At 37.2% G+C, this 27375-nt stretch overlaps 2 protein-coding genes and 1 pseudogene across 4 annotated transcripts in view; 1 reads left to right on the top strand and 2 right to left on the bottom strand.

Annotated features, from left to right (window-relative positions):
* Window positions 1-1808, bottom strand: part of Strn (striatin) — a 119935-nt gene extending 118127 nt beyond the window's left edge. Inside the window, exon 1 of one of the 2 annotated variants that reach the window (XM_013156038.3) lies at window positions 1419-1808. In XM_013156038.3, the coding sequence (XP_013011492.1) occupies window positions 1419-1652 (234 nt within the window). In that variant the 5' untranslated portion in view covers window positions 1653-1808. The remainder of the gene's footprint in view (window positions 1-1418) is intronic. The other variant, XM_003473027.5, reaches the window with a different exon arrangement.
* Window positions 1809-7376: 5568 nt separating this feature from the next.
* Heatr5b (HEAT repeat containing 5B) overlaps window positions 7377-27375 on the bottom strand; it is a 95135-nt gene continuing 75136 nt past the window's right edge. For both annotated transcript variants that reach the window (XM_063229724.1, XM_063229720.1), the window contains exons 30-36: window positions 26540-26667; window positions 21392-21536; window positions 20495-20761; window positions 18703-18927; window positions 15574-15725; window positions 13775-13988; window positions 7377-11512 (exon numbers count right to left, since the gene is read on the bottom strand). In XM_063229724.1, coding sequence (XP_063085794.1) covers window positions 11208-11512; window positions 13775-13988; window positions 15574-15725; window positions 18703-18927; window positions 20495-20761; window positions 21392-21536; window positions 26540-26667 — 1436 coding nt within the window. In that variant the 3' untranslated portion in view covers window positions 7377-11207. The remainder of the gene's footprint in view (window positions 11513-13774; window positions 13989-15573; window positions 15726-18702; window positions 18928-20494; window positions 20762-21391; window positions 21537-26539; window positions 26668-27375) is intronic.
* Window positions 24877-26204, top strand: LOC106028299 (serine/threonine-protein kinase VRK2-like; annotated as a pseudogene).

The following is a 27375-nucleotide window of genomic DNA, read 5'->3' as shown; positions in this document are numbered from 1 at the left end:
TACTCCTGTACCCTGACATTTTCCCCTCACGGCAGCTGCTACCATAGCCATTATACAGCTACATTTGTTGACTGTTCGCCTTCCAACTAAAACATAAACCCAGTAAGGACAAAACTTTGTCAATTCTGTTGATCCTTACCCCAGACTGAAGATGGCTGGTACATAAATAATGAAGCTGAAGTATAGAGAGGTCAAAGGATTTCCTCAAGAGCACAGAAATATAACCCTGTCTGCTATATAACCGTGCCTGTTTGCTCTTCCCACAGCCCTTTGCACTCCACCAAACCAGTCCGTTTCAACACACGATTCTATTTAACAGATTTCTTCTCTTTTTTTTAGTGCCAAAGAAAATAGATGTTACCAAAAAAAGTAGCACAATGGGTAGCATTTTAACTTCAAATGCTTCACAAACCAAAACTGGACTGAAATTTCATAAGGATACAGGATTATCTCCTAAAACAGAAAGGCACAACCGCTCATACTTGTAAATTCTCCTGGAATTAGTGTATAAGTTTTAAGAACAACCCACTTAGCCTGTGAAAATCCACTTCACCAACCTAGAATGGCCTTTTAAATTTACTTTCATTCTTTTCAAGGTCCACGATAGCTCCTCTCTGGACGTACTTTATCCGGCAATTTATGCAAGAGAATGTAACTAGCATGGAAGCTAGTTCTTTAAAAGTATCTATCAAATCTTACAGAACACGGAACATAAAAATTAACTCTTGGTAAGTTTTACAACTGAGAACAGTAACTATGTCTGAACCCATTATCTTGACTGTGATTATCGAGGTCCTTCATTCAAACTCCAAGAATCTAAAAGTTGAGAAAGCAAAGGGGAAAGGGTGGGAAAGGGTGCAGCTGAAACCTTTACAAAGATAAAAAGGGAGGTGAGCTGATACTTCTAATGCTATTTTGTCCACAGTGAGTTACTGGGCCTCACTGACACAACTGATGTTGTCTTCTTGGATCACCTTCCCTTGCAGACTGAGGAGCCAACTGCCAGTGTCTCTTGTGGGGAATGTCACTAACCTAGAATGGGGCACGCTAGGACAGGATGATTTGCTCAGCGTCTCTCAAAAGTACTGTCATCTCAATTAGTTAACTTAAAGGGACGCCTTTAACTCTCTTGCATGGCAAGAGAGTTGCACTGAGACTGGGAGTTAAGTGGAAAGCAGCAGACGAATAGGCGCGGACAGGTAAACAACGCATTAGGAGTGGTAGTGAGAACCCAGGTGAAAGAAGTGAGGTCAGCCAAAGCCAAAGGTGAAGAGGGACAGAGATGCGGTGCTGGGTGGGATGGGAGCGCTCACAGCAGGAGAGGACGCGCGGGCTGGGGGGAGGGGGAGAGTGTCCGGGGCGGGGCGGAAGGGAGCGAAGAGGCGGGATGAAGAGGGCCAGGCCGGGAGGGTCTTTACCTGCAGCTCCGCCCGCTCCACCTCCCACTGGGCTCTTTCCACCTCGAAGCGGGCCCACTCGTGCTGCAGGAAGTGCAGGATACCCGGGAGGCTATACTGAGCTCGGGCCGCCCCCGCCGTAGCTGCCCCATCGCCGGCCGCGGCAGCCTCAGCCAGAGGCCCGAGTCCCTTAGCACCGCCGGCGCCCGGGTGGTTGTTGCTGAAGAAGACGCCGGGACCCGCCTGCTCGTCCATGGCGGCCTCAGAAACCCAGGGAACTGCCTGGGCGCCCAGCAGAGGAGGCAACGGCGGCGGCCAGCAGCACCTCCTCCTCCCTCCACCGCTCCCCGCCCACACCCCAGTCAGCAGAGAGCAGCAGCCTGGGCGCGGGGGCCGGCCGAGCCCGTGACGGGCCGGGAAGTGGGTCAACTGCGGCGCGCGGCCGCCCGAGGCTTGCTGGGAAATGTAGTCGGGGGCGGGGCGAGGCGTGCCTGGCCTGTGGGGCTGCGCCCAGGCTCTGGCGTGGCTCTGGCCCCGCCCCCAACCTGCCGAGCTGGGGCGGAGGGGCGGGAGCTCCGGGTTCCGCCCGGCCGGAGGGGCGGGGCTCCGCGATGCGGGCGGTTCGCACGCGGAAGTTCTGCGACTGCGCTCCGTGTTGCACACATACACACGGAAGTTAACACGCCAGAATACCAGTCCGAGCTACCTATGTTTTTAGAGGCTCCTTATCATTTTGTTAAGAAACCAGCTAGTGTCAGGGCTAGCCGCGGGATGGGGGTTCTCCAGTCGGCGCTCACTTCGGCTGATTCTAAACACTCTGCTCTGCCGATTGTCTCTGTCGAGCCTGCCTTTTTTTTTTTTTTTTTTTTACTCAAGGGATTTAAGTCTGCTGCCTGATGAGCTTTCATTTATAAGGAGCTGGATCATCTCCCTGCTAGGTTCAACACAGCAACTTACCGGGGCTGCTTCTTCAAATTGTGGTTTGTTGATAATTATCTGGAAACAACTAAAGTCGCTGTTCCTTTGTAGTAATCTAACAGCCGATTTTAAAGTTTCAGATGTTCAGGAAATGCTCTGTAGAGTGTTTTGCTTTTTGTTTGTTTGGGGGTAGAGGTCTCGTTTTTTCTATCATTCCTAGGCAGTTTTTACTGAACTCAATACTTTCACTGTAGGTTATATCCCGCGCTGCTTGCATGATAGATGACACAGTTCCTGTCATCAAAAAGAGACGGGCAAAGTCTTACAGTGTCCTCAAGCTACACTAAAAAAAAAAAAAAAAAAAAAAGTCCCTTTGTGCTCCAGGCTTTTTTTAGGTATCCAGGGACCTTTCCCTGTTTCACTTGTCCTATTCCCAGTTTTTGCCACTAGAATAGTACAAAAGCACGCACACGCACACAGGCAGTGTTGGGGTAGAACCCAGGGTCTTAGACTTGCTAGGCAAGCACTCTTGTCTTGAGATCCTAGGCCCAATATCTACTGGTGACTGTTTTCATAATCCTTTTGTGAGATAAGCTTTGGGGACATCAGACATGATGGGGGGGGGGGATATAGCGAGGGTGCTGAGGGAAGGACATCCTGTCCCTGCCCCTCCCCATGCTTGCTTGTGGAAAGAACAGGAAACACATTGTATCTGCTCTGGTTACGAATGAGGATAGCAAGCTTTCCCAGTTATTGTTTCTGATTTGTGAATTCATTTATTATCATACAAAATTGATCCGGGTCTGGCCGAATTATTTTGGCCGTAAGTGTTCTTTGAGATACAGACCCATCCTCTCATTTCCAGCTCAGTATACAAAACTCCAAAGGAACTGAGAGTTGGCCACAATGAGGCGTTGAGTGGCAAAAGGATAAGTAGTACCCAGATTTTTCCTGACTGCTGGTTAAGTAGTCTTTTTAATACCAGCTTCACTTATCTGTTATTAGATCAACTAGTTACCAAGGAGACAATAATGCACTGGTACCTTTTTAGCGGAGTAGGGATCGCTGGGAATGGAACCCAGAGTCACTCTCCCCACTTGCTCTAAGTTTTGTTGTTTGGGGATAAGATCTTACTAAATTGCCAAATTGGCTTCATTTTTTATCTTCCTGCCTCAGCCTTCCAAAATGATGGGATAATAGGCATGTGCCACTGCTCCTGGCTGCATTTTTCATCTGAAGCGTTTAAGTAATCTGACTAGTTTGAATGTTGAGAGCTATTTTCCCTAATATAAATACAATTTGTCAGTCCACGTAGATTATATGACACATGTATACTCTTGACCACTGTATTACAGAATACTTTAACTTTTCAAGGATTCTATACCCAAAATAGTACTGATATAAATCATGAAAACATCAATGAGTCAAAATGTTGAGTGGTAATTGGGAAAGGTGGTGTTGGGAAAGTGGATTTTAAAAAGATGTATACATGGACCAACTCCCCACAAATACAGTGGAGGAGTTCAACACATTTTTGCTTACATTTTTGAAGACCCATGCTTTTCTTACAAGTTTTAACCTATTCTTCATGTAGTCTATCTTTTCCCCTCGACTCTGCAGACTCTCAATATGCTTCTGTTGTTCGATATGTGTTAAATATAGTAGCTGCAGTTGCTTTGTGTAATGGAAAATTCTACCATTATCTGTGTTATCTCCTTTCCCAGATTTCCCCTCAGAGGCAGGACTTGGAATAACAAGAGTAGGAGAGTAGAAATGGCCTGACGAGCTCACAGACTCTGCCACATAAATTTAATATTTATATGAGCTGATTATATTAAAACTTAAGGAAGAGATTTATACAAATTCACTATAAGAGCAAAAACAATTTAAATAACATGGTTCTTGGTATGTGACACTAGCCAGATTAATGCTGCAACATTTTTATAAAATTGTAACCAGATTAAGGACCACAGATTTAGCACAGTGGCATACATGCCTGCTTGGCAAGTGCAAGGTCTTGAGTTCAATCCCTGGTGCAAAAAACAAAAAAAAGTAACCAGATTAATACATGAACAAAAATTAACTAGAAGAGACTGGGTATTTTTGGTGTTGTTTTGTTTTTTGAGAATGGAGTTTTTAAAGCAAGATTCAAATACTTCAGGAACAAAAAGTATCATAGTGTATATGATAAAGTGAAAGAACCCTACTATGCTTAACACATAAAGAGCAAGATGAAAAGTAATAATTCTTGTACACTAACACTTACTGAACAAATGTTCAGTAAATTCAGTAAAAATGCATTTTATATGCATGAATACAGTCTGGTGTCCCTAGGAGGTAATTACTAACATTAACTTCGCAGGGCAACTAAGGGCACTATCACCTGGTAATAGACAGCAATATGATATAGATTGAGGAGGGGGGAAAGCAGGAGTCAGATTATGCAGGCCTCCAGGATTCCATGAAAGAGTTAGTCCTTATGCTAAGGTAACTAACTAAAAAGCAATAAAGATACACGGAAGAGTTATTATGTTGTTTAGGGGGAGGCACAGGAATCAAATTCAGGACCTCACACTCGCCAGGCAGGCATTGTGCTGCTAAGCTATATCCCTGACTCTATCTTGGTTTTTTGAGGCAGGTATGTATTCCAGGATGGCCCTGAACTCCCTGAGGGTAGGATTACTGCTGCTACCATACCCTCCTACATCTGGAACGATTTAAAACTGAAGAGATTTACTGATGGATGGAGAGTGAGGAAGAAAGTGGGAAGTGTTAGTGATGAATCAAAAATGTATGGTTTAGCAACAGAGGAATTAAGCTGTTTCTTGGGAGATTAGAGTTTGAAAAGCAGGTTTTAAATAAAGCGATGAGTTAAATTTTAAATTGAGGAGTCTCCAATCAACAAGTAGGTAGTCACATATGTAAATGTGAGAAGTGCAGAGAGGCTAGAGCTCCTGCCTGCTTTAAAATGGAACCCTTACTAGTTTTTTTTTTTTTTTTGGCACTGGGGTGCAAATCTGCAGAATTGAGTTTGCCAAGCAGACGCTGTGCAGCGGAGCTATATCCCCAACCTTGTAACTCTCCTTTCATGCCATCCTATGCCTTTTTTCCCCCTGGTATGGGGGATTGAATTCATGACTTCACGCTTGCCAGGCAGCACTTGGGCCACTGAGCTATATCCTCGGCCCCATTGTGCCGTTCTTTACACTGTTTCCTTCTACTTACCAGTCTGTCATTACTTTACTAACTTGTCTAATGCAAACCTATGATAGCAAATTCTCTGCTTGACTGTTCAGTATTATGTTCCCTGTATCTAGCATACGTAAATTGTCCATGTGCTCCCTTTGGCAGCCCACATACTAAAGTATACGAATTGTCTGATGAATAAAGAAAAAGTATTAAAGAATCATTTCACAAAAATTTTGGCAAACAGAAATTCACATTCTTCTTGAACATGTCTAGTATTAAGCAATGTACCATCATATGGGAATATTCTGTTTTTAAATATCTTAGAGAACTGTTTTTTTGAGACAGGGTGTTTAAATTGCTTCAGTTGCACTGAAACTTGCAACCCTCCTGTCTCAGCCTCGCAGATTACTGGGACTGTGATTACAAGCATGTACCACTATACCTGGCTGGAAACTCTTCTGATCCATTATCCATTGCACCACTGGCCCTGTGCTTGAAAACTCTTTTATGTTCAATTGCAAACAACTTACTGGAAACACTGACGTGTTGGTTAAGGGTCCTTCTACATAAATATTAACCATCATGTTGCCCTAAGTCACCTGGGCCCACAGGTTTGCTCACAGGTTTGTCATCATCCTTGACAAGTCTGATCCCAAACTCGCTCAGCACAGACACATAGAGGAGTCACAGTAGCACAGCAGTAGTGTCAATAATTGTATTTTCACCAAAACCAGCTCAAACTCCATTAAACTTTCTGACTAGTTCCTTAAAAACACATAGCCAACTAAAATGCTACCAACACAATGTAATGTGTAGGTATATCAAAATATAATGTTTAGGTATATCAAAGTACTTATGGTCAGCCAGCCATAGGGGTCCACACCTGTAATCCCAGCACTCTGGGAGGCTGAGTCAAGAAGGCCACAAATTCAACATCAAGAATATCTGTGACAATTTAAGAGGTCTCCCAGCCATTTTCCTGGAGTTAGAACAATGACCCAATATTATTTTCATGTCTGTTTACTCCAAAAAATAATGCTTCCTACAACAATCAATCAAAATTCAAACCTGTCATATTTATAATCCTTTTAGGAAACTGGTACACTAATTTTATTTTTAAAAAGTCAAATGCAACATTATTAAACTGAAAATTAGAAACAATGCACCCAAATATGTAAGAGCTGCTGTCAATAATGATACATAAAGTAGCTATTAAAAAGTAAGCATTAATCCAGGGATATAGCTCAGCAGCATAAGCCCCTGCCTGGCAAGTTTATGATTAAAATTGATTAACTTACAAGGCATAAATGCCTTTATTCCTTTTCTTTTTGCTTTTTGAGGCAGGGTTTCACTATGCAGTTTAGACTGGGTGTTAGCTCACTTTGTAGCCCAGGCTGGTCTCAAACTCCAAACACTTTTCCTGCCTCAGCCTCTGGAGCTGCTGGAAACACAGGTGTGCGCCACCACACGTGGCTCTCTAACTCTACCTTTATACTCAGACCAGATTAGAATACTTTTTGTTTCACAGATGAAATGAGAAGCATTTTCCTATATAACTAGAAATAGAAGAGACATAAAGAGATTAATAGTCAAAGTTTTTAAGTGTCCTTAAATGTTCATGGATTATTTGAATTTTTTGGTTGTTTTGGTTTTTGCTTTTTTGAAACAGGATCTCACTGTGTATGTAGTTCAGGCTGGCCTGGAATTTGTGGCAATCCTTTTGCCTCAGCCTCCCAGGATTCTTAGAATTTTAATTCTAGAACTGAAAGGGGGAAAGAGTAAAAGAAGTATATGTGTATAAAAATAATGTGCTTGAAGTAGTAACCCACAAGTTCTAATGACAAAAAAAAAAGAAGAAAAAAGAATCATGGATAGGGGACAAATGAATATATTTTCTACTAGGAAAAGAAAAGACAGTTGTAACTGTTACTTTAAAGCAGTAAAATGGTAAAATGCATGATTTTCACATATTTGTTTTTCCCTCACATATATATTTAGTGACAGCATCAAAACCAGCTTAGGGTAACTCTAAATTACAGTTGACATGAAATTCTTATTGAAGTAAAATTCTATAAAGCCTATAAATTATAAAAGTTTTCAGATAAGTCAGAACTAGAAATGGGTTTATAATAAGATTTAAAAGTAAGCAAACTGATGCAAAACATTAAGACAAGAATTTTATTCACTTACTTATTTTGGAGACAGGGTCTCACTATGTAGTTCAGGCTGGCCTTGACCCCACTATGTAGCCCTGGCTGACCTCAAACTGGCAGCAATTCTTCTGCCTCAGCCTCCTAAGTGCTGGGCTTACAGATGTATACCACTATGCCTGGTCAAGAGTTTTTATTTATAACTATATTCTGTCAATTCTGGTATCAGTCTAAAAATCCCAATTAAGATGAAAAAATGTGAATAGTAACCCATTTGATTAAATGTTTTGGAATCAGACAACATATCCATTACTGACATTGTCTGAATAAAAAGAAATGTTAGTTATCAAATGTTTAATACAATGCCTGAATAGTTCTTACTGATAATAAGGAACTACAATATTTTAACTTCTGTGCCTACATTATACATTTGATATATTTTATACTGTCATATTATGGTGGCAATTTTATCCACATGTGAAAACTATTTTTTTTTTTTTTTTTTTTTGGTACCAGGGATTGAATGTCCATCTCAGGCTTGTCAGGCAGGTACTTACACCACTGAGCTAAACCCCTGGCCCCTTTATGCCAGTTTAAAAGGATTGTGCAAAGATTCATTTACTTGGTAAAAGTGGACATATACATACAGATGTCCTTTTTAGATATGCAGAAGATCAGACAGAATACTTACAAAACTTTTCCTTTCAACTTTATAGATAAGAAAACAGAGTTGGGTGTGGTGGCATGTGCCTGAAATCCCAGCACATAGGGTGAAGCAAGAGGATTACTGCCAGTTTGAGGCCAGCCTGGTGTACATAGTGAGACCCTGTCTCAGAAAACAAAACAAAACAAGAACAGTGAAGCCTCACAGTGTTGAGAGTCCAAAGATTTATCCCTCACTGATGGTAGAACCTCTTGACTTCTGAACTTATTCTCTAGTCAAATTGAGAATTCAAATGTATACTATTGATTTATGAGAATTTGTAAAGCAAAGAGCAGATACTTTATTTCTTACATAACTAAAACCAATCAGATTATGCTTCATTATCTACTAGCTATAATGATGTTTTCCTATCAGATTCATGACACTGAATGATCACAGTCAAACACGTGTATTCAGATTTAAAAAAATTCTTGATAAGCAGTAAAATTGATTATAAATATTAAAACAGATTTTCTTTTTTTAGCATAACTATAGAAAAGTAGAAGGTAAATTGTCAGTAGAAAGAGTTTAGAGAAAGTATAAAGATGTACTAACAGAAAGAGGGAGAAAAAAAGCCAGGGATATAGCTCAGCAGCACACAGTTATCAGATTCCCAGTACCAAAAAAAAAAAAAAAAAAAAAAAACCAGAAAGAAAGAGGAGAAAAAGGACAGACCACAGAAAACAGGAAGGGAGAGAAGAAAAGAAACAGAAACATCACATGCCATAGTGTATCCTATTTAAAAAATGATAGAAAAGCCTAGAAGGTAACAAGTAAAAAAAAAAATAGCCAAGGCAGAAATAAATACTGTAGTAATAGATGAATGGAAAGGAGTTATATGCATACATGCATGTGTGCAAAAAATATGATTAATATCTGAGTCAACAATTTTACTTCCTAATTCTCTTCTCTGAAAAGATTTTAAAACATATGTTCAGGGACCAAGAGTTAGCTCAGTGGCACAGCATGTGCCTAGCAAGTGTGAGGTTCAATTCCTGGTGTCCCCTCTCCCTAATGTGTCCACACAAAAACTTGTATATAATTGTTCAGAGTATCAGTATTCCTAACAGTCAAAAGGTAGAAACAACCCAATGGATTTGTGAATGGATAAATAATGTGCTATGCATGCACCGCAGTATTATCCATCCATAAAAAAACCAATGTTGTACTGATTTATGATACAGCAAGAAGTCAAGAAGCCAGGCACAAGAGGCTATGTAGCATATGAAATGTCCACAATAATAAGTTCTATAGTGAAAAGCTAGGGAGAAAACGTGAGACTTGTGAGAATGACAGCTAACAGTTGTGGGGTTTCTATGTGCGACAATAAAAATGTTCAAAATTGACCATGATGATGGTTATAGTACCTTCTGAATAAACTAAAAACCACTGAAATGGACACTTTAAATGTGTGAATTGTAGAATATGTGAATTAACTTAATAGACTTTTACCAAAAATAAAAACAAATAAAAAGGGAGAACTATGAAACCCAAGTCAGAAATAAAATACCTTATAGAAAATAAAACACATGAGAGAAAGTGCCTTTTTGAGGTATCTAAAGGACTGAGGAACAAAGGCTATCAATTGATGTGGGTGTAAGAGAATAAATAGCAGGTTATATACTTCCATGGTCCTGGACATTAAACTCAGGATCTTAACCCTGAGCTACATCTCCAGCTCTTTTTTATATAATTTTTTAAAATTTTGAAATTGATCTTGTTAAATCGCTATTGCCCAGGCTAGGCTCAAACTCAAGATTCTCCTGACTCAACCTCCCAAGTGCTGGGATCAGAGGCGTATATCCCCACAGGCAGCCTCACATTTTAGATGGCCAGAAAAGTAACTTGCTTTTAATATACTCAGTGTTACACTACCTGGTAAAATTTGGTGTTTAAAATTTGCTAAATGCGATAGCAAACATCCATTTCATCAATTATCTATTTTGCATGTAAAATTCTCATTACATGAGAGACTAGCATAACTATAATTATGACTTCATTTTCGTATGCCCTTAGCTTGATTCTATACACAGTAGGTATTCAATAAACATTTAATACCGCATAGGCAGAACCCAAAGCTCTGTAATTACCAAACAAAACTTATGACAAATTTTAGCCATTAGTAAAAAGTAGAACATTATTCTACATTTGAAAGACTTTAATGAATCTTTAAGTGAAAATTGTAATTCAGTTAATAACTAAGTTATATACCCGCAAAATTTAGTAATATGAAAATAAAAAAACCCATCAGAAAGATAAGGATATTTAGGGAAATGCTTAGAAAATGTTATTTTATTCATAGTATATAAATATACACCATGAAACAGACTTGTTATTATTTTGGTTATGTAAAAACTGAAAACCTGCTTGGGTTTTAATTGCAATTTTTTATGTCAAATATTGAATTTTCATCTATTTTTTTCCCTGATAACATCTATAGGCTGCCTACTACATGACACAATTATGTGTTTGGCATTTAAATTTAAAAAGATTATGGCTCAGTGTTTAAAAAATAAATTGTGGCCCGGGGGGAGAGGTTGGTAGTCAGAGCACATGCTTAGCATGCACAAGACCCTAGGTTCAATTCTTGCAACCAAAACAACAACAACAACAACAACAGAAAGTCAATTAAATAGAAACATTATTGAGAGGACAGTGAAAATACATTGACCACATGATTTTTAAAGCATCACTCCTTAGAAATGAGTAAGTAATGTGAACATTGTTTCACTTAACCTCCTTGAAAGCAATATAATATCAATATACAAATAAAACAATTTATAGCTTGGAATGGTTAGTGGCTATCACTAATTAGATTAAAATACAACTAAAAAAGAACAGACAAACACCTTAAAAGAAGCTTGTTTTTAGCTTAATTGTTGGTGTAGAATGTATGGTAGGGGCTGGCTGCCTGGCAGCCGCTTTAGCTTTGCTTGCTTGGCTTGCTCGAACAGCAGTTTCCAGGCGTACTTTCAACTCAGGAGCAGCCCCCATTACTGTTTTGAAAGCATGTGGATACAAAGGTCCAATATGCATTAAATTTTGGAGTGCAAATTCATGAAGATCTTTGGAAGCTGAACTTGCTGAGGCAAAAGAATTTTCATCCAGCAGGTAAGAGATCAAAGTGGGAACTAAAAGAGCAAGTAACTGGACTCCTGCAAATAACAAAGAAAACAAAGATTGGTCTGATTTAAGAATATTATTGGCTTTTTTAAAAAATTAAAATCTAAGGCTAAATGTCATGCAAAAACAAAGCAAAACACAGGGCTAGAAGTATAGCTCAGTGGTAATGTCTAGTACCTCAAGGTCCAGGGTTCAATCCCCTCAACCACAAAACAACAATAGCAAACAAAGGTAAACGTCTGCACTAAGGAATAAAACATTATTAGGAGGATTATCAAATAAATGACTACATTTAACTTCAAGGCAGTATTTTAGACTTACATATACATACTTTACATACACACTTTTTTTCCTGTAGGCTACAGATTAAATCCATGCTAGGCAAGTGCTCAATCATTGAGCTACATCCTCCATCTCTTTTTTTTTTTTTTAGATAGGGTATGAACGAATAGCCCAGAAGGGTCTCAATATGTTGTTAAATTCCTAGATCAGGATCAAATTTGTGATCTCCTCATCAGTATCCTAGAATACTGAGATTATAAGTACCACTATGCCAGATTTAGTACTTAAAATATTCTTGAGTTGAATCAACTCAATCAACTCCTAAAGAAGCACACTAATTTAAAATTAAATTTACTATGAGGACAGGTAAGGAAGAGAATCTTGAAAAGTGGGGTATATAGTCTTAAGATACTAATTTAAAAATTTATTCTTTTTATAAAAATTACAAATCATATTTTTAAAGACAAATTATATCTTGATAAAATAAAAACAACTATTAAGGGAAAAAAGTATACATTAAACTGTATAAATCTGGTTAAATGGATGTACATGGTGGTTTTCCATTAGATAAGAAATGTTAAAATTTGAGGTACTTGGGGCTGGGGATTTAGCTCAGCGGCCTTACAAGCAGGTAGTCGTGAGTTCGATCCCCAGTACTGATTAAAAAAAAAGAAAGAAAGAAAGAAAGAAAAAAAAATTGAGGTACTTTAACAATGATGTTTGGTATTCATACTGAACTAGATGTATTTGTTATATGGCTTTTATACCTCTGATATGAAGAGCAGAATGTGTCATTTTAAAAATCTATTAAGCATGTTGGGAAGGTGAGGTAGGAGATTGTAAATTCAAGTTTAGCCTAGACAACTTAGTAACTTACTAAAAATTTGCCTCAAAATAACAAAAAAGGTGGGGCTGGGGATTTAGCTCAGTGGCATAAGTATCTGCCTTGCAAGCAGGCAGTCGTGAGTTTGATCCCCGGTACCGATAAAAATGAAAAAGACAAAAAAAAAAAAAGGGTGGGGGGCTGGGGATTTAGTTTAGCGGCATAAGCACCTGCCTTGCAAGCAGGCGGTCATGAGTTCGGTCCTGGCACCGATTAAAAAAAAAACAACAGGCTGGCAAGATAGCTTAGTGTGAAGGCTCTAAGTTCAAACTCGAGTATTATATAAAAACAAAACCAAATGGACAAACAACAAACAAACATCTATATTTTTGAGTTTTTTGTTTGTTTGTTCAAGAGAAGGTCTCATGGTTACACAATTCAGACTAGCCCTAAACTATGCAGCCCAGGCTGAATTTGTGGAAATCCTCCTGCCTCAGGCTCCTAAGAGCTGAGATTAGAGGCATGTGCCACAATGTCTAGCATTTTTCCCCATTGCTTTTTTTTGTTGTTGTTGTTCTTTTGCTTTTTTATCGGTACCCAGGATCGAACTCACGACCACCTGCTTGCAAGGCAAGTGCTTATGCCACTGAGCTAAATCCCCAGCCCCTTTCCCCAGTTCTTAATCCATTCCTAAAAAGTTAAAAAAAAAAAAATCAGTATGTTGAAATGCCATCAGTAATTCATAGTTCTTAAAGAATCCATTCCTAAAAAGTTAAAAAAAAAAATCAGTGTTGAAATGCTATCAGTAATTCATTGTGACTTCCTTACCAAAAAATACATAAATCAAAAAAATACATACATCAATAATTATACTAGTAACATAAGCAAATATATTATACTTTCAGATAGCAACTGTCACTTGGTAAAATTACTATTTCAAAAGTCCATCCATGTATACAATTAAACAAGCTAAAAATGTAAAATGCAAAACTGCACTGTGAACTAGTGACTTGCTTATTTTTTTACTAACAGGGACTCACTAGTTTATGTTGGCCTTGAACCCACTGTGTAGCCCAGGCTGGCCTCAAATTAGTAGTGCTTCTCCTGCCTCAGCCTCCTGAGTGCTGGGATTCCAGGTATTCATGACCTAACCCAGGTGAACTAGTGGCTTTTTAAAGAAAATACTTACTGTTTTGTTCTTCACCTAGAGCAACCAATGTTTCAAGAACTTTAATTCCTTCTTGAACAGCTAAAAGTTCTGTGTTACTGGCTGGTCTGTTTCTTTCAACAGCTTTTAGCTTTTCAACCACTATTGGTGCTAATGAGTGGATATAGGGCGTTGAAAGGGCACGATTGGAATGTTGGAAGACTGAGAGGAGAAGCTGGTAACACTTGGCTTGAACCTATACAAGAAAATCATTTTACAGTTAATATGTACAACAGTTTTTAAAATGTTTAACAATCATATTGCATCTGAATACCTACTGAAAAGAAGGAGGGCCAGGGATATAGCTCAGCGGCCCTCAGTATCTGCCTGGAAAGCATGAGGTCATGTGTTCAATTCCTAGTGCCAAAAAAAAAAAAAAAAAAAAAAAGAAGAAGAAGAAGGGACACTGCAGGATGAAGATAGAGGTATCATTTTCCACTAAGAGACATGAGGAGAATGAAACTTTGAAAAGCTAAGGAAAAATTGGAAAGAAATTAATTCACATATTTCTACAGTGTGGAAGAGTAAGAAACCAGGAATTCCAATTTCTGTTTTTAATTTTCCTTATAATGGACAACTATCTCTCTCTCATTTTAACCTAATATAGTAGATGTTGGCTATTAGAATGTTCTGAAAGAAAACAAAGACCTATAAAAATGCATTAAACTGGGTGTGTAGCACACACCTATAATCTCAGCACTGTTTGAAGCTGAGGCAGGAGGACTGCTCTGAGTTTGAGACCAGCCTGGGCTACACAGTAAGTTCAAAGCCAGCCTGAACCACATAGCAAGACCCTGTCTCAACAGAAGAAAAAAATAAAAGAATGAAGAACATCTCATCAAAATATGGGATAAATAGTGGAATAACATTGTTTCAGTGCTTTGGTAGAACACAAACTGCCAAACTTCACTGGAATCAGAAATACTTTTTTTTTTTTTTTTGTCTTTTTAACACAGGGTTTCACTATGTGGTTCAGACTGGCCTTGGACTCACTTTGTAGCCCAGACTGGTCTCGAACTTGTCACAATCCACCTGCCTCAGCCTCCCAAGTGCTAGGATTACAGGAGTGTACTGTCACATCCGGCTCAGAAATACTATTTTAACATTGGTATTAACATTTTAAAAATATAGATCTCTGAGCTACAAATCTGAAGACTAATTCAGGAAGCTACTGGTAGTGACCAGCAATGTTCCCAAACAGGTTTTATTTTCCTCCTGATACATATAGCAGGTTTCAGAATGGTTAGTTTAGACTTTGATATTGTAAAACAATAAAATATGCTTTCTAAGTAAATCTGAGGACTGGGAATGTAGTTCAATGGCATAGCACCTGCCTGGCAAGTGCAAGGCACTGAGTTTGATTCCTGGTACCAAAAAATAATAAAAATTTCTTGAGTTTTTAATAGGTTCATTAAAATACATGGTAGTGTAAGTGTATTCTTTTATGTCTGTTATCATGTAAATAAATATTGGAAAACATCATAGACTCATGTAAAGTCTCTACTAATGCCACAAGGTTAAACAAACATTTTAGATACTCTGCATATGTGAGTAAAGAGACAATAATGTTTTCTAGGTTTTTACACTTAAAAGGCATACTATGAATACTTAGGTTTTCATTATATGTATCACAGTTTTGTTTTGTTTTGTTTCGGTACTGGGACTCGAGCTCATGATCTCCCACTTGCCAGGCAGGCACTAACGCCATTGAGCTAACTCCCCAGCCCTGTGTCACAGTTTTAGAAACAATTCTGAACTTTTCTTGATAAACTGTAACTTACCCATGGGTCACATGAATTTAATGCATTTTTAAATCTGCTCATGCAGCCACTCTGTAATGACTGGACTCCTATTATTTCACTACTAGCAGACCACAGGAAGAGAGCAATTGCCGTCAGCATGCTTACTTCATCAGGCACAGGCACAGAATCCTCTGAAAAAGATGACAGCAAAGTGCTATTTCTAATACAGTTTGGAATTCCAATGTCAAACAACTGTTTCCTTCCCCAATATTTTCACCAGTGTGTCTCAATCTTAAAAACATACTGACTGAACAAGAGTATCAACTAAAAATATACATCAGGAAATTATCACTTTGAAAGTATTATAGTAAGTGATTCAGGCAAAAACGAATGCTAAACCTACTGTGTGAAAACAAAACAAAATAAAACTACCATGTGAAAAATTTCAGGTGGGGAGTGGACAATTGAGATCATCTCAAAGGATCTCTTCACATTTCCTTCTTAATTATAAAACAGAGAAATGGCAACTTTAAAAATGGAGACTCATGGAAGTTATCATCTTAACAAAGTTATTAAATTTAATAACAGAGTATTAATATTCCTAATAGAGACAAGACATTACGTGTCTCTTTATATGATGCCACAAGAAAGACATAAAATTACTTACATAGTATTTCTATCAAAAATTTAGTTTAAAATGAGAAAAAAATTTAGACTGTTCTAAATTGAGAACAGTGTACAAAATAGTTGGTCTGGGCTGGGGATTTAGCTCAGCGGCATAAGTGCCTGCCTGGCAAGCACAAGGCTGTGAGTTCAATCCCCGGTACCACAAAAAAAAAAAAAAAATAGTTGGTCTGTATTTTTTTTAAAACATTAATGTCATAAAAGATAAAGGCTAAGGAATAATTAAAGAAATTAAAGCAATATGACAACTAAATAAAAAGTTCCATAAAAGTCATTATTAGGACAGCTTTTAAAATTTTCAAATGAACAATAATAGTACCATATTAATTTTAGCTTGTCTAAATTTGTTAATTCTTCTGTGGTTATGTTATCCTTGTTCTTAGGATATCTATGCAGTATTTAGGAAAAGAGTGAATGATGACTTCAGCATATTCTCAAGTGTTTCAACAAAATTAATAATAATCAAGATATGTGGGTTATACCAAGAACAATAACATGTTTCATAAAATGTTAACTGATGTCTCTAGGAGAAGAGTATATCAGTGTTCACTATTTTAGTTGTTTGTTTGTTTTTTGACACAAGATCTCACAATATAGTACAAGGTGGCCTGGAACTCACAGCAATCCTCTTGCCTCAGCCTCCCGAGTGCTGGGATTATAGGTGTGTACCACCTTGCCCAGCAATATTATTCACTATTTCGTTCTTTTGGGGCCCAGAACTCAGGAGGCTGACATAGAAGGATTGCTATGAGTTCAAGACTAGTCTAGGCTATGCAGTAATACTTTGTCTCAATCACTCAATCAATGCAAAATATTAACTCGGTAAAACTAAAATAATTTTAGTTACTTAAAATATAACGAGTGTATGGGAATAAAAATAAAACTTGTAATCCTATTATCCAGTGACACTTTAGGTTTCTTTTTTTAAATTTCTATTTATTTTATTTTAAAGAGAATAAAACCAAGCAAAACAAAATAGAACACAGCCAATGAAGATATTTTAGGTTTAATGTTTCCTGATCTGGGTTAGTCTCTATATACTTGCTTATAAATATTAATGAATATGATATACATTATGTAATAAATAGAATGGATTATATAATCCAAATTAAATATACTGTCTGGTTTGTTGTTGTTGTGGGGTTTTTTGGTTTTTTTGTTTTTTGTTTTTTTTTTTGTCTTTTTAAGACAGGGTCTTTCTATGTTCAGGCTGGCCTTAAGCCTACTTCATAACCCAGACTGGTCTTAACTCAAAACAAATCCTCCTGCGTCAGCCTCCTGAGTGCTGGGCAAATTAAATATACAGTTATGTATAATTTTTGCACTGCCAGGTAAGTTGTATTTGTCCTCTTATTATTGTAAAATACATACATTGATGGTAAGTAAAACTGAATGTAAATTTTTGATTAACAATGATTTTTGATAAAAAATGCTTTTGTTTTCTTAAACCCAAGGCACCTTGCACAAAATGGTTGGCCACTGAGACATGGTCTCAGCTATAGGAGTGCATTCTTCAAGGCTCTTTGTATATCCCACAGAATTGAGTCTCTGTAATTTTAAAGTCCCCTTAGCAAAATCTGAAAAATGTTCTTTTGGTACCAATTCTAGTCGACCATAATCATATTTTTAGAAAGAAAATTACTGTATAAGTAAAAGTTGGTGGCACTTGCCTGTAGTCCCAGTACTCGGGAAGTGGTGATAGGAAGATCATGATTTTGAGGACAGATTGGAGTACACAATGAGCTCAAGGCTGGCCTGGAGTATATTGCAAAAAATGGTCTTAAATTCTTTTTAAAAATTAATTTATATTATTATTGTTTGTTTTGAGACAAGGTCTTGCTATGTTGCCCGGGCTGGGCTTGAACTCACAATGTAGCCAGGTCGCTCTCAAACTCACAGTAAACTTCCCGGTTACAGGTGTGTTATCACCATACCCAGCTAGTATTCCTTTACTTATCAACTGTGCCTGATTTTTTATATGCTTGGTGTTTGTTTCTATCTCATTTTGCTTGCTTGTATAAATTAAAAAATGAGCATGATTGCTGAATCTTATTATTTATCTCTATATATAATACATATCGCATTAGATTAGATATATTAACATAACTGATAAATACTAATATAGCACATAGTTAATAAAAATATATACATATTTTTAGAAATACTGCAATATCTAGATCACACTTGATTTCTCTCTCATTTTTATTAAATAACTTGAAGAAAACATAAATATATCAACACATGTCAATTCTGTACACATTTAGTGTCTTTTTAAAAATCTCACCATGTATGTAAGTACTCAGACCAAGGCAGTTACACTCAACTTTTCAGAGAGGGCTATTACAGTTCAAGGAGGTGACTATAACATTTCTCTGAAATGATCAAGTAGTATACAGAGGTTTCTGACAAGGTTGTTCAAACAATTAACTAATTAGGGAACTGGTATGCTAACTGATTTAAATTTTTAAAACTCAAATACATTACCAGGTTGAGAATATTCCAGGATGCATGCAAGAGTGCTTCGAATTAGAGCTGTCCACTGTTTTTGAGTTTCCTCCGTTTTGGTCATAGAAAGTGTCACAATACTTTTAATCCCTTGAAGAGCTGCACTAACAGGCAGAGGAACTTGATTATCTACAGACTTTATTGCTGTATCTTTCAATATTCTTGCAATTAAGAACAAAATTGTGGGTAGGATTGTCATACATCCTGAAATAAAAACAAATCAGGTTACCTTATAATTATTTCAGTTCCTATATTAAATTCCATTGTTTACATGTTTACAGTTGACTGTGCTTCCCTTCTCCCAAGACAATATATCACTAAGTTGACCAGGCTGGCCCCAACTCCACAGTTCAAGCAATCCTCCTGCCTCAGATTCCCAAGTAGCCAGGAATACAGATGTGTGCCACTATACGTGGCTGATAGTGGTTTAGTATTATCTTTTTTTTTGTATTTATACAAAATTTACTGCATTACTGTAATTTAATGCTTGAAAAAGAAAGTGCAGTATTATCTTAAAGAAGACAGAATTAGTATTTTGTTTCTTTTTTCAACTAGGCTTTTATTACTCCCATTATTTCACCTAATTGATATTTCATGCTTTTCATAATGAAAACAAGAAAGGAATTTAGAAATAGGAAAATGCTATGAAATACACTGATAACTGGGGCTGGGGATTTAGCTCAGCGGCATAAGCACCTGCCTTGCCAGCAGGCAGTCGTGAGTTCAATCCCCGGTACTGATAAAAAGGAAAAAGACAAAAAAAAGAAATACATTGATAAGTAACTGAGTGACTTGAGACAGGGGGATCTTAAGAGTAATTTTAAGATATGTAATCAATTCTCAATGCACTAAAATCCATCTGATCAAGCTAGGAAAATAAAGATGATTAAGGTTAGTAAAGAAAAAATAAAATGATTCTAGACTTTGTGGCTCAGAAAATATGTAAAGCCCTCAAGTTCAGCTTTCATTTCTTTCACACAAAGCTGGTAAAGCTCTATTAGATGGAGATCTAATTATTTTAGTACATTCAGGTAAGTGGTAGAAAGGTTAGGTTTCCCTTGTGTTAGGCTGAAATTTACCTGATCTTGTTTTTATTTTCCAAGAAAAAAAGGGAAAGTACTTCCTTACAACAGTTCTTCAGTATATCCACAGCGTTATTAACTTATTATTAGCCTCCTTTTCTTCCCTTTATCTTCTTTATCATTGTGGTGCTAGGGATTGAAGCTAAGGCCTTCTGCCCAGTCCCAATCATAGTTTTGTTTTTGGGTTTTTTTTTTTTTTTTTTTGAGGCAGGGTCTCGCTATGCAGTCAAAGCTGGCATCAACCTTGTGGCAAACTTCTTGCCTCAACCTCCCGAGTGCTGGGATTATAGGCATGTGCCACAATGCACAACCAATTTCTTTAGGTACTCCTTAAAACTGGCTGTCACCCTCCTCACATTCTTTAGTTCTTCAACCTGTTCACACATGGCTACCACACTAGAGAACAGTAATTTCATGTTACATCTATTCACTGATATTCAGTATCTTCTCCTAATCTGCAGTTCTCAGACTTACAACATATCTGAAGAGATCATCTTAGGTTTTTGGTTTTGTGAATCTTAGTTCTTTATAGGCTCTTACATGTAAACAATCCCTTAAAAAAAGACTAACCTTTCACTTCATAATATAGATGTAACAGAAAAATTAACTATACATGTTTAAAATTCAAGGCAAACATATCTTTGTCTACTGTAACAGAATGCATTTTCAAATATTGATCAATACTGTACCAGCAGGTGAACAAAGGGATGGTAAATCAGAGAGAATGGTGACTGTGGCTGCCACCAAACGAGCACTTTCTTCTGACAGCTGAGTTTTATTGGCTAGGTGACTTGGTGAGTCTGACATCTTGGTACTCAAATGTGGCATATGGCGCACTAAAATGAACATCAGTAGCTCCATAGTTGCAAACACAAGAGATTTTCCAGGAATGAGGCCGCCACTATCACCGCCTTCTCCTAATACCGCACAAGACTCTTTCTCCATATCATCTTCATCTTAGGTAAAACAAAATTTTTGGTTAAATTTCCAGCAAAAAAGAAAAAATAGTATATAAAAATAATAGTAAATGCACTTAAATTCTTTCTTGTAAGTAAATGTCTAAATAATGCTACATGTCACCTTCAGTGTAGTTCTCTAGGCTTACTGAAATTCTATACACAGTATTTTATGCACCTCTTTTCCTCTTCAAAGCAATAGACAGCTTGTTTTTTCCTTGGAAAATCTTTAGTAGACATTTTATTAGGAATGCATTTCCTAACAGTAATGACATATACTAAGGTAGGTTGAACCATATTAAACTGATACTTCTGTTTTTTTTGAGACAGGGTTTTGCTATGTACTTCAGGCTAGCCTTGAATTTGTAACAGTCCTCCTGCCTCAGCCTCCCAAGTGGTGGGATTACAGGTAGATACCACCACCAAGAAACTGGTACTTTTGAATGAGAAAAAAATAACCAAATTATCAGCAATTTTATTTGGTCCTATTTAGTGAAATAAAAATCAACTTCATATCTTCTAAATGTTTGTTTCCTTTTTATTAGAAACTTCCTGGTGTTAGTAAAATATTTTAAAAATTAGAGACTAAGTTAAGTATTATTTCAAGTTAGTATAATTTTCAGTGCTTACTTAGAGTGCTTCTCTTTTCTTGCAGGTAGTCCTGAGCAGCTCTTACTATCTGTTGGACAACTCCAGTAACCAATAGCTGGATAGATGATGGGTTCCAGGTCAACAGGAGGCGGTGCAAGACACTCAGTAACTCCACACCAATCAGCTGTCATAAATTAACACAAACACAATATACTCTCAAAGGGAAAATGTGTATTATTAAAATCTAATAAAGTACATGTGTAAAAAAAAAGAAACTTGTAATTAAAACTAGTATAGGACTATGTAATTAATGACTTCAGTAAATATTTAATTAACTTTGATAGTCAAAGATAATCATTCTCCCACTGGAAAGAAATACTGGGCCCAGAGTTTCATGTCACTGAAATTCATAATTTCCAGCTTGGCCTGAGTACCCAAGAGGTAGCCACCAGAAACAACAGAAATTTCTGGCAAATGTTTTTCTACTCACCTCAGTGATTATTACAAGCTTTCACTTTAAAGCTTTTACAATCTTCATCATCTAATCCATTCACTGAGCCTGCCTCAAATTTCAAAGAGGAAGAGAAAATGTAACCGCAAACAGCCATTTTTACCTCTTCTCGTAACATCAAGTATCCAGCCTCCTCTTCAAGGAGGGCTCATCTTTCCTCATCAACTCCTTCTCCCATCTGAACTGACTTTCCAGGAATTCACGGACTTCAGTCACACCTCATGTCTGTAGTGTCTCTCTCCAGCTAAGGTATTCTCTTCAGTACAAAGATGCTGTCCAATGGCCTGTTCTCTAGAAGCCTCTCAGAGCCTTACACTCTCATCTCTTCCTTTATCAGTTCTGCTCCTTCCTTTCCCAGCTTAGATCCTTTCCTTTCTCTCGACTTCTAATCTGGCTTCTATTCACTCAAAAATCTGCAGATGGTGACTAATAACTTTCTCTGGACTCTTTTATTTCCTTATTTATTGCATTTGTTATATTGCCATCTGCCTTTTTTGAAATTTCTCTTGACTTTGATACCTTTTTTCCCTTTCGGTTCTCCTACTTCTTCTTCTTCCTTTTTCACTACTTTCTTTTTTGGTACCAGGAATCAAACTCAGGGCCTTGTGCTAGCCAGGGAGGTGTGCTGCTGAGCTACATCTCCAGCTCCTTCTAATTCTTCAACAGATTCCACTGCTGATTTACTTCCTTTATTCTTCTCCCCTTGTCTTTTTGAGACAGTTTTTCTCTGTGCAATTTAGGTTGGCCTTGAACTTACTTTGTAGCCCAGGGTGGCCTTAAACTGGCAGCAATTCTCCTGCCTCAGCCTCCCAAGTGCTGGGATTGCAGGTGTGTGCCACCGCGCCTGACCTATTTCCCTCTTTTCAACTTTTAAATGCTATTTATCCTCAAAGTTCCAAGCTTGGCCTTTTCTCCTTCATTCAGTTTCAATACTTTTATTGTTTGTTTCAATACTTCTATTGTTTACAATTCAGAGAGAGAGGAAAGTGCATATTTGAAGTACATAATAATTACATTCCTCATGGAGAACTGATATATAAACCTAACACATCTTAATTCTTTCTTCTCCCTTTCCCCTTCCTTCCTCCCTCCATCTCTTGGTCCTCTTCTCTTCTACAATAGATCTACTCCCTATTAGCTATCTTTTTCTTCCTTTATTGAATTTTCCCAGGCTAGTATATTCAGTGTTTCTCTGAAATTCTGAAAAGAGCCTCATAACTGGCTTTCCTGCCTCCCTCCTCATCTCTCAAAAGTCAATGCCTATGAACTTAATAGTGCGATCCTTTTGACATACAGAATTAATAATGTCACTTTTCTACTTAAACGTTTTTACTGATTTCTTATCATTTTCAGATTAGAGTTCTAATTCTTTCACATACTATAAAGAAATCTTTATGATTTGGTCTTTACCCTATTGTCCAGGTTATTATCTAAAAACCTCCACGTGCTCTATTTACATTAGCCTCAGTGCCTCCTAGCTATTCTTTCTTAGAAGAAAACCCATCCCTTCTGTAATTCCTATTTAAGATTTGAGTCAACCAGCCTCTCCTTTGAGGAGTCCTTTAATTTTCTATCGTAAGGTTGGTGCTCTTCCTGTTTCCCATTATACTCTTACATGTCTTCAGCCCCTCTCTAATTAAGCTTCTCTACTAAATATAAAGAAAACGAGACTCTTATCTAATGTTGCATATACAAGACTATCCATTCAGTGTACTCATTGTCTAATCCAGGGTCTGGAAAATAAATTTTAATATATACAGCCTCAAAAAAGTCCAAGGCTCCCAGCACTGAGGACGCTGAGGCAGGAGGAATGCTCTGATTGCGAGGCCAACCTGGGAGTAAAGTGAGTTCAAGGACAGTCTGAATTGCATAGCAAATCTATCAGAAAGACAAGACAAGACAAGGTCTAAGACAGAACAAACACAGAGCACAAGTAGCTAGGTGAATGAATTTAATGAGTCAGTACACCCTGACAGTGTTGAAATCATAGACTCCAACTCAGAACAATAAAAAAATCTATCAATTTTTCACATTAAAAAGTAGTGCTTGAGTAAAATACTACTGAATAAAAAACAGCTAGCTGTGTGAGATATGATGTTGAAACTGAAATAACTGAATTAAGTACAGCAGACATGGGATCAGTCTGGATGGCTCCTTCTGGGGTACGGATTCCGGTGCCACCTGCCACACAAGTCCTGTTCAGAGGAAGCTTGCTCTGGTGGTCTATAAATCTGCTCCTGATTTCTCAGGTGGTGGGCTCAGAAATTTTTTGTTTATTGGTACTGGGGATCAAACTCACGACCACACGTTTGTAAGGCAGGCACTTATGCCGCTGAGCTTTAGCTCATAATTTATTACCGGTGGGTGGGCTCAGAAGTTAAATGAAAAACAAATAAAGCAGCCCTCTTCATTCAGTTTAAATTTCATATGTTTAACAACTTGAAAACAATCCTGAAGATTCTTGTAGTAATTTACTGCCTAGCTGAGGCACAGCCTGAGGCTACAAGATTAGGGTATAAAAAAGCCCATCAGTAAATTAATTTTATAATCATATGGCATATGTTTTTGTTTTTAGGTACTGTGTTTATATAACAAAATTATACCAACTTTGTATTTTATCTGTGTTTAATGGAAAAATACTCCAAGTAACACTATATGCTAGTGGTGACGTCAAAGAGATAGTTATTATGAAAAATTTTTTAAATTCCCAATTAGCTGTATATAGTGGAGCACACCTGTAATAGCAATACTTGGGAGGCTGAGGCAAGAAGACTGTAGCAAGTTCAAGGCCAACCTGGGCTCCATAGTGAGTTTGAGGCCAGCTGAACTACACAGCAAGACCCATCTCAAAACACAAAATACCCTTAGCAACTGGAGACTGAGGCAGATATTGGTGACACTGATGCCAGAAGTTGTAGCACCAAGAAGAAATGAGAAACACAAACTTCCTGTTCCACTTGCAGAAGGCAAGGTTACAGAAGGCACGGAATGAAAACAATTAGTACAGAGCACGATGACTTCCTCTGGAGGATCTGAATTGATAGTAGCTTTCCCCAAAAATAACCACCACAGAGATGCAAGATGTGATAAAAGTGGAATATCAAGAAAATGGTCCACTACTGTTATTATTGTAAATTTATTAGAGAGCTGCAAAAAAAAAAAAAAAAAGACTATCAGAAAGAGGACAGAACTCAAACAACTTTATTATTTAGGATTTTCTCTGTTTTGTGAGTCTGGTATGATTGAATTCAATGGAGGAAGTTACAGGTTTAAGGTAATGGAAAGATTAGGAATAGATTCTCAGACCAGAGTGAAATTTTTAAAACATTTACTAACCTGCAACTATGTCTCTGAATGCTGGAGTTACTAGAATATATACATAGAAAAAGAGTATGTTTATGGTGATATAAAAACAGTAAATCTACTTTTAAGTTAAAACAGTCCAGATCCATTTTATCTTGCAAATTATGGGCTTTCCTACAGATACTGTCCCAGGGAGAACCACACGTAGTATCAGGAATATCCTAGAAAAGGCTGTAATGGGACAACAGAGTTTACTAGCTTACTTGGTTAATGCATACTGCAGCGGTTATGTGGGAAACTTCCTTGGGAACAGAACTTGAAGGATCCTGTGGCTATCCAGACTGCTAAAACAAATCTGCTGAATGAGCTTCCTGAGTCAGTGCTCAACTGGGCACCACCTAGAAGCAGCTGCTGTGAAATTACCCAAGTGTTTGTCATGTGTTCATAGTTTAGTTTATAATGAAAAGCCAAACTATCAAAGACTGAAGAAAATTCTAAACCCAAGTGCAATACTTTTAGGACCAGTGAACAGAGTGTAAATGTACATATTCCACCCAATTAAAAAATTGATTCAAGAAAGGCTGCAACAAAATAAGTTGTCCAAACACAAAATAAATTAAAAGAAAACACTGACACCAAGAGAAATGCTGAGTCCTCTGCAACACAAAGAAAAGTGCAAAAAGGGGACAAGATGACTAGACTGATGGACAATGAAGTAGCTCAGGGAAGCACAAGAAGATGAAAATACCATGAGTCTTCAGAGCTTCTGAATGAAAACCTTGCTAGACATACTTCTCAAATTCATTTTATGACCCAAATCAAGATTTTATCTGTCCAGATATGATCAACAAGCCACAATCTCCACCTTGGTGTATGTGCACTTTATCTGTATGGAAGTCACAGACTTAAAAAGTTCTACAGGATCTTGGTCTACCATTTCTGTTTACTCTTAGCAAAGAGACAAAGGCAGGTGTATAATATGGCTACACCATCTTTTTGCTTTTGATACTGGTATGTCTTAATTTATATTTTCCTTGAAAATATAAAACAAAATCTTTTGGTAAGTCTTAAAAAACAAAATCCTAACTAAAAAATAACAAATCCAATAGTAGCTTGGCTTTGTAACAAATACCTTTTAAATGTTTAATTTTATTTGATTGCTGATGAACAAATCAAAGACACACTATATGCAATCTAGCTCTGGTTGATCATGCAAAACTTGATAGTCAAAATCTTGAAACCTAACATCATTATAATTAATACATAATATTAGTTATCATAACATTTATGTACTATATCAGAAAATTATATGAAGGTAAATATGATTAAAACAAAGCATATAATTAATTATGCATTATAGAAATATACTGTACCTGATCTTCTGCAATATGGATTCGTGCATAAGGAGAATCCAGCAAAGTATGTAGAGCCTGGAGGCATGCAGTAACATGTTCAATAGGCTCCTCGGGTCTAGGGGAACAAAGAAACTGTATACTCACACCTGAAATGCACAAAATAAACACATGTGTTTTCAATATAAAGCATTTATGCTGCTTTGATGCCATATTTCCTCTATAAAAACAGATTACTTGAATACATACTTAATGCCTTAAAGTACAGTTCAAAATGGTTTCTAAGCCAAACAGCCACATTCAACATAAAAATTCTAGTTTTGCAAATAGGCTAATATTCAAACTAGATGTACACAGGAGAAGGAAGTCCCATACCATAAAGTTGATTATCAAGATAATTCACTTTTCTACTTCTAGAACTTTAAAAAATAATAGTGCATTAAAACTAAATTTTTATTATAAAATTATCCTTCATTAAATGGCTGCCAAACAGCTTTATATACATATAAAGTTTATTGTATTTTGTTTTGCAGTATTGGACATTAAACTCAAGACCTTTATATTAGGCTAAATCCTTAGCCCTTTAATTTAATTTTTTTTTTCAAATTTTTTTTTTTTTTTACTTTGAGAAGGATTTTTGCTAAATTTCCCAGTCTAGACTCAAAATTTGTGATCCTTCTGCCTTGGCCTCCCAGAGTGCTGAGACTACACATGTGTGTCATCACACCCAGCCTACACACAATTTTTTTTAAATGGCAAACTACAGAGGCACAATGGATATCATATATAACAACTGTTCTTAAGGTATACAGGTTGAAGTTTTGGAAGTTTTTCACATTTTCACTTGTGAGATCTAC

This window comes from Cavia porcellus, unplaced genomic scaffold (assembly GCF_034190915.1).
Source record: "Cavia porcellus strain 051 isolate PalLab524CR breed Dunkin Hartley unplaced genomic scaffold, mCavPor4.1 scaffold_1, whole genome shotgun sequence".
Classification (NCBI taxonomy): Eukaryota; Metazoa; Chordata; class Mammalia; order Rodentia; family Caviidae; genus Cavia; species Cavia porcellus.
The sequence above is the reverse complement of the archived record's forward strand: the minus strand, read 5'-3'. Positions and strand labels throughout refer to the sequence as shown.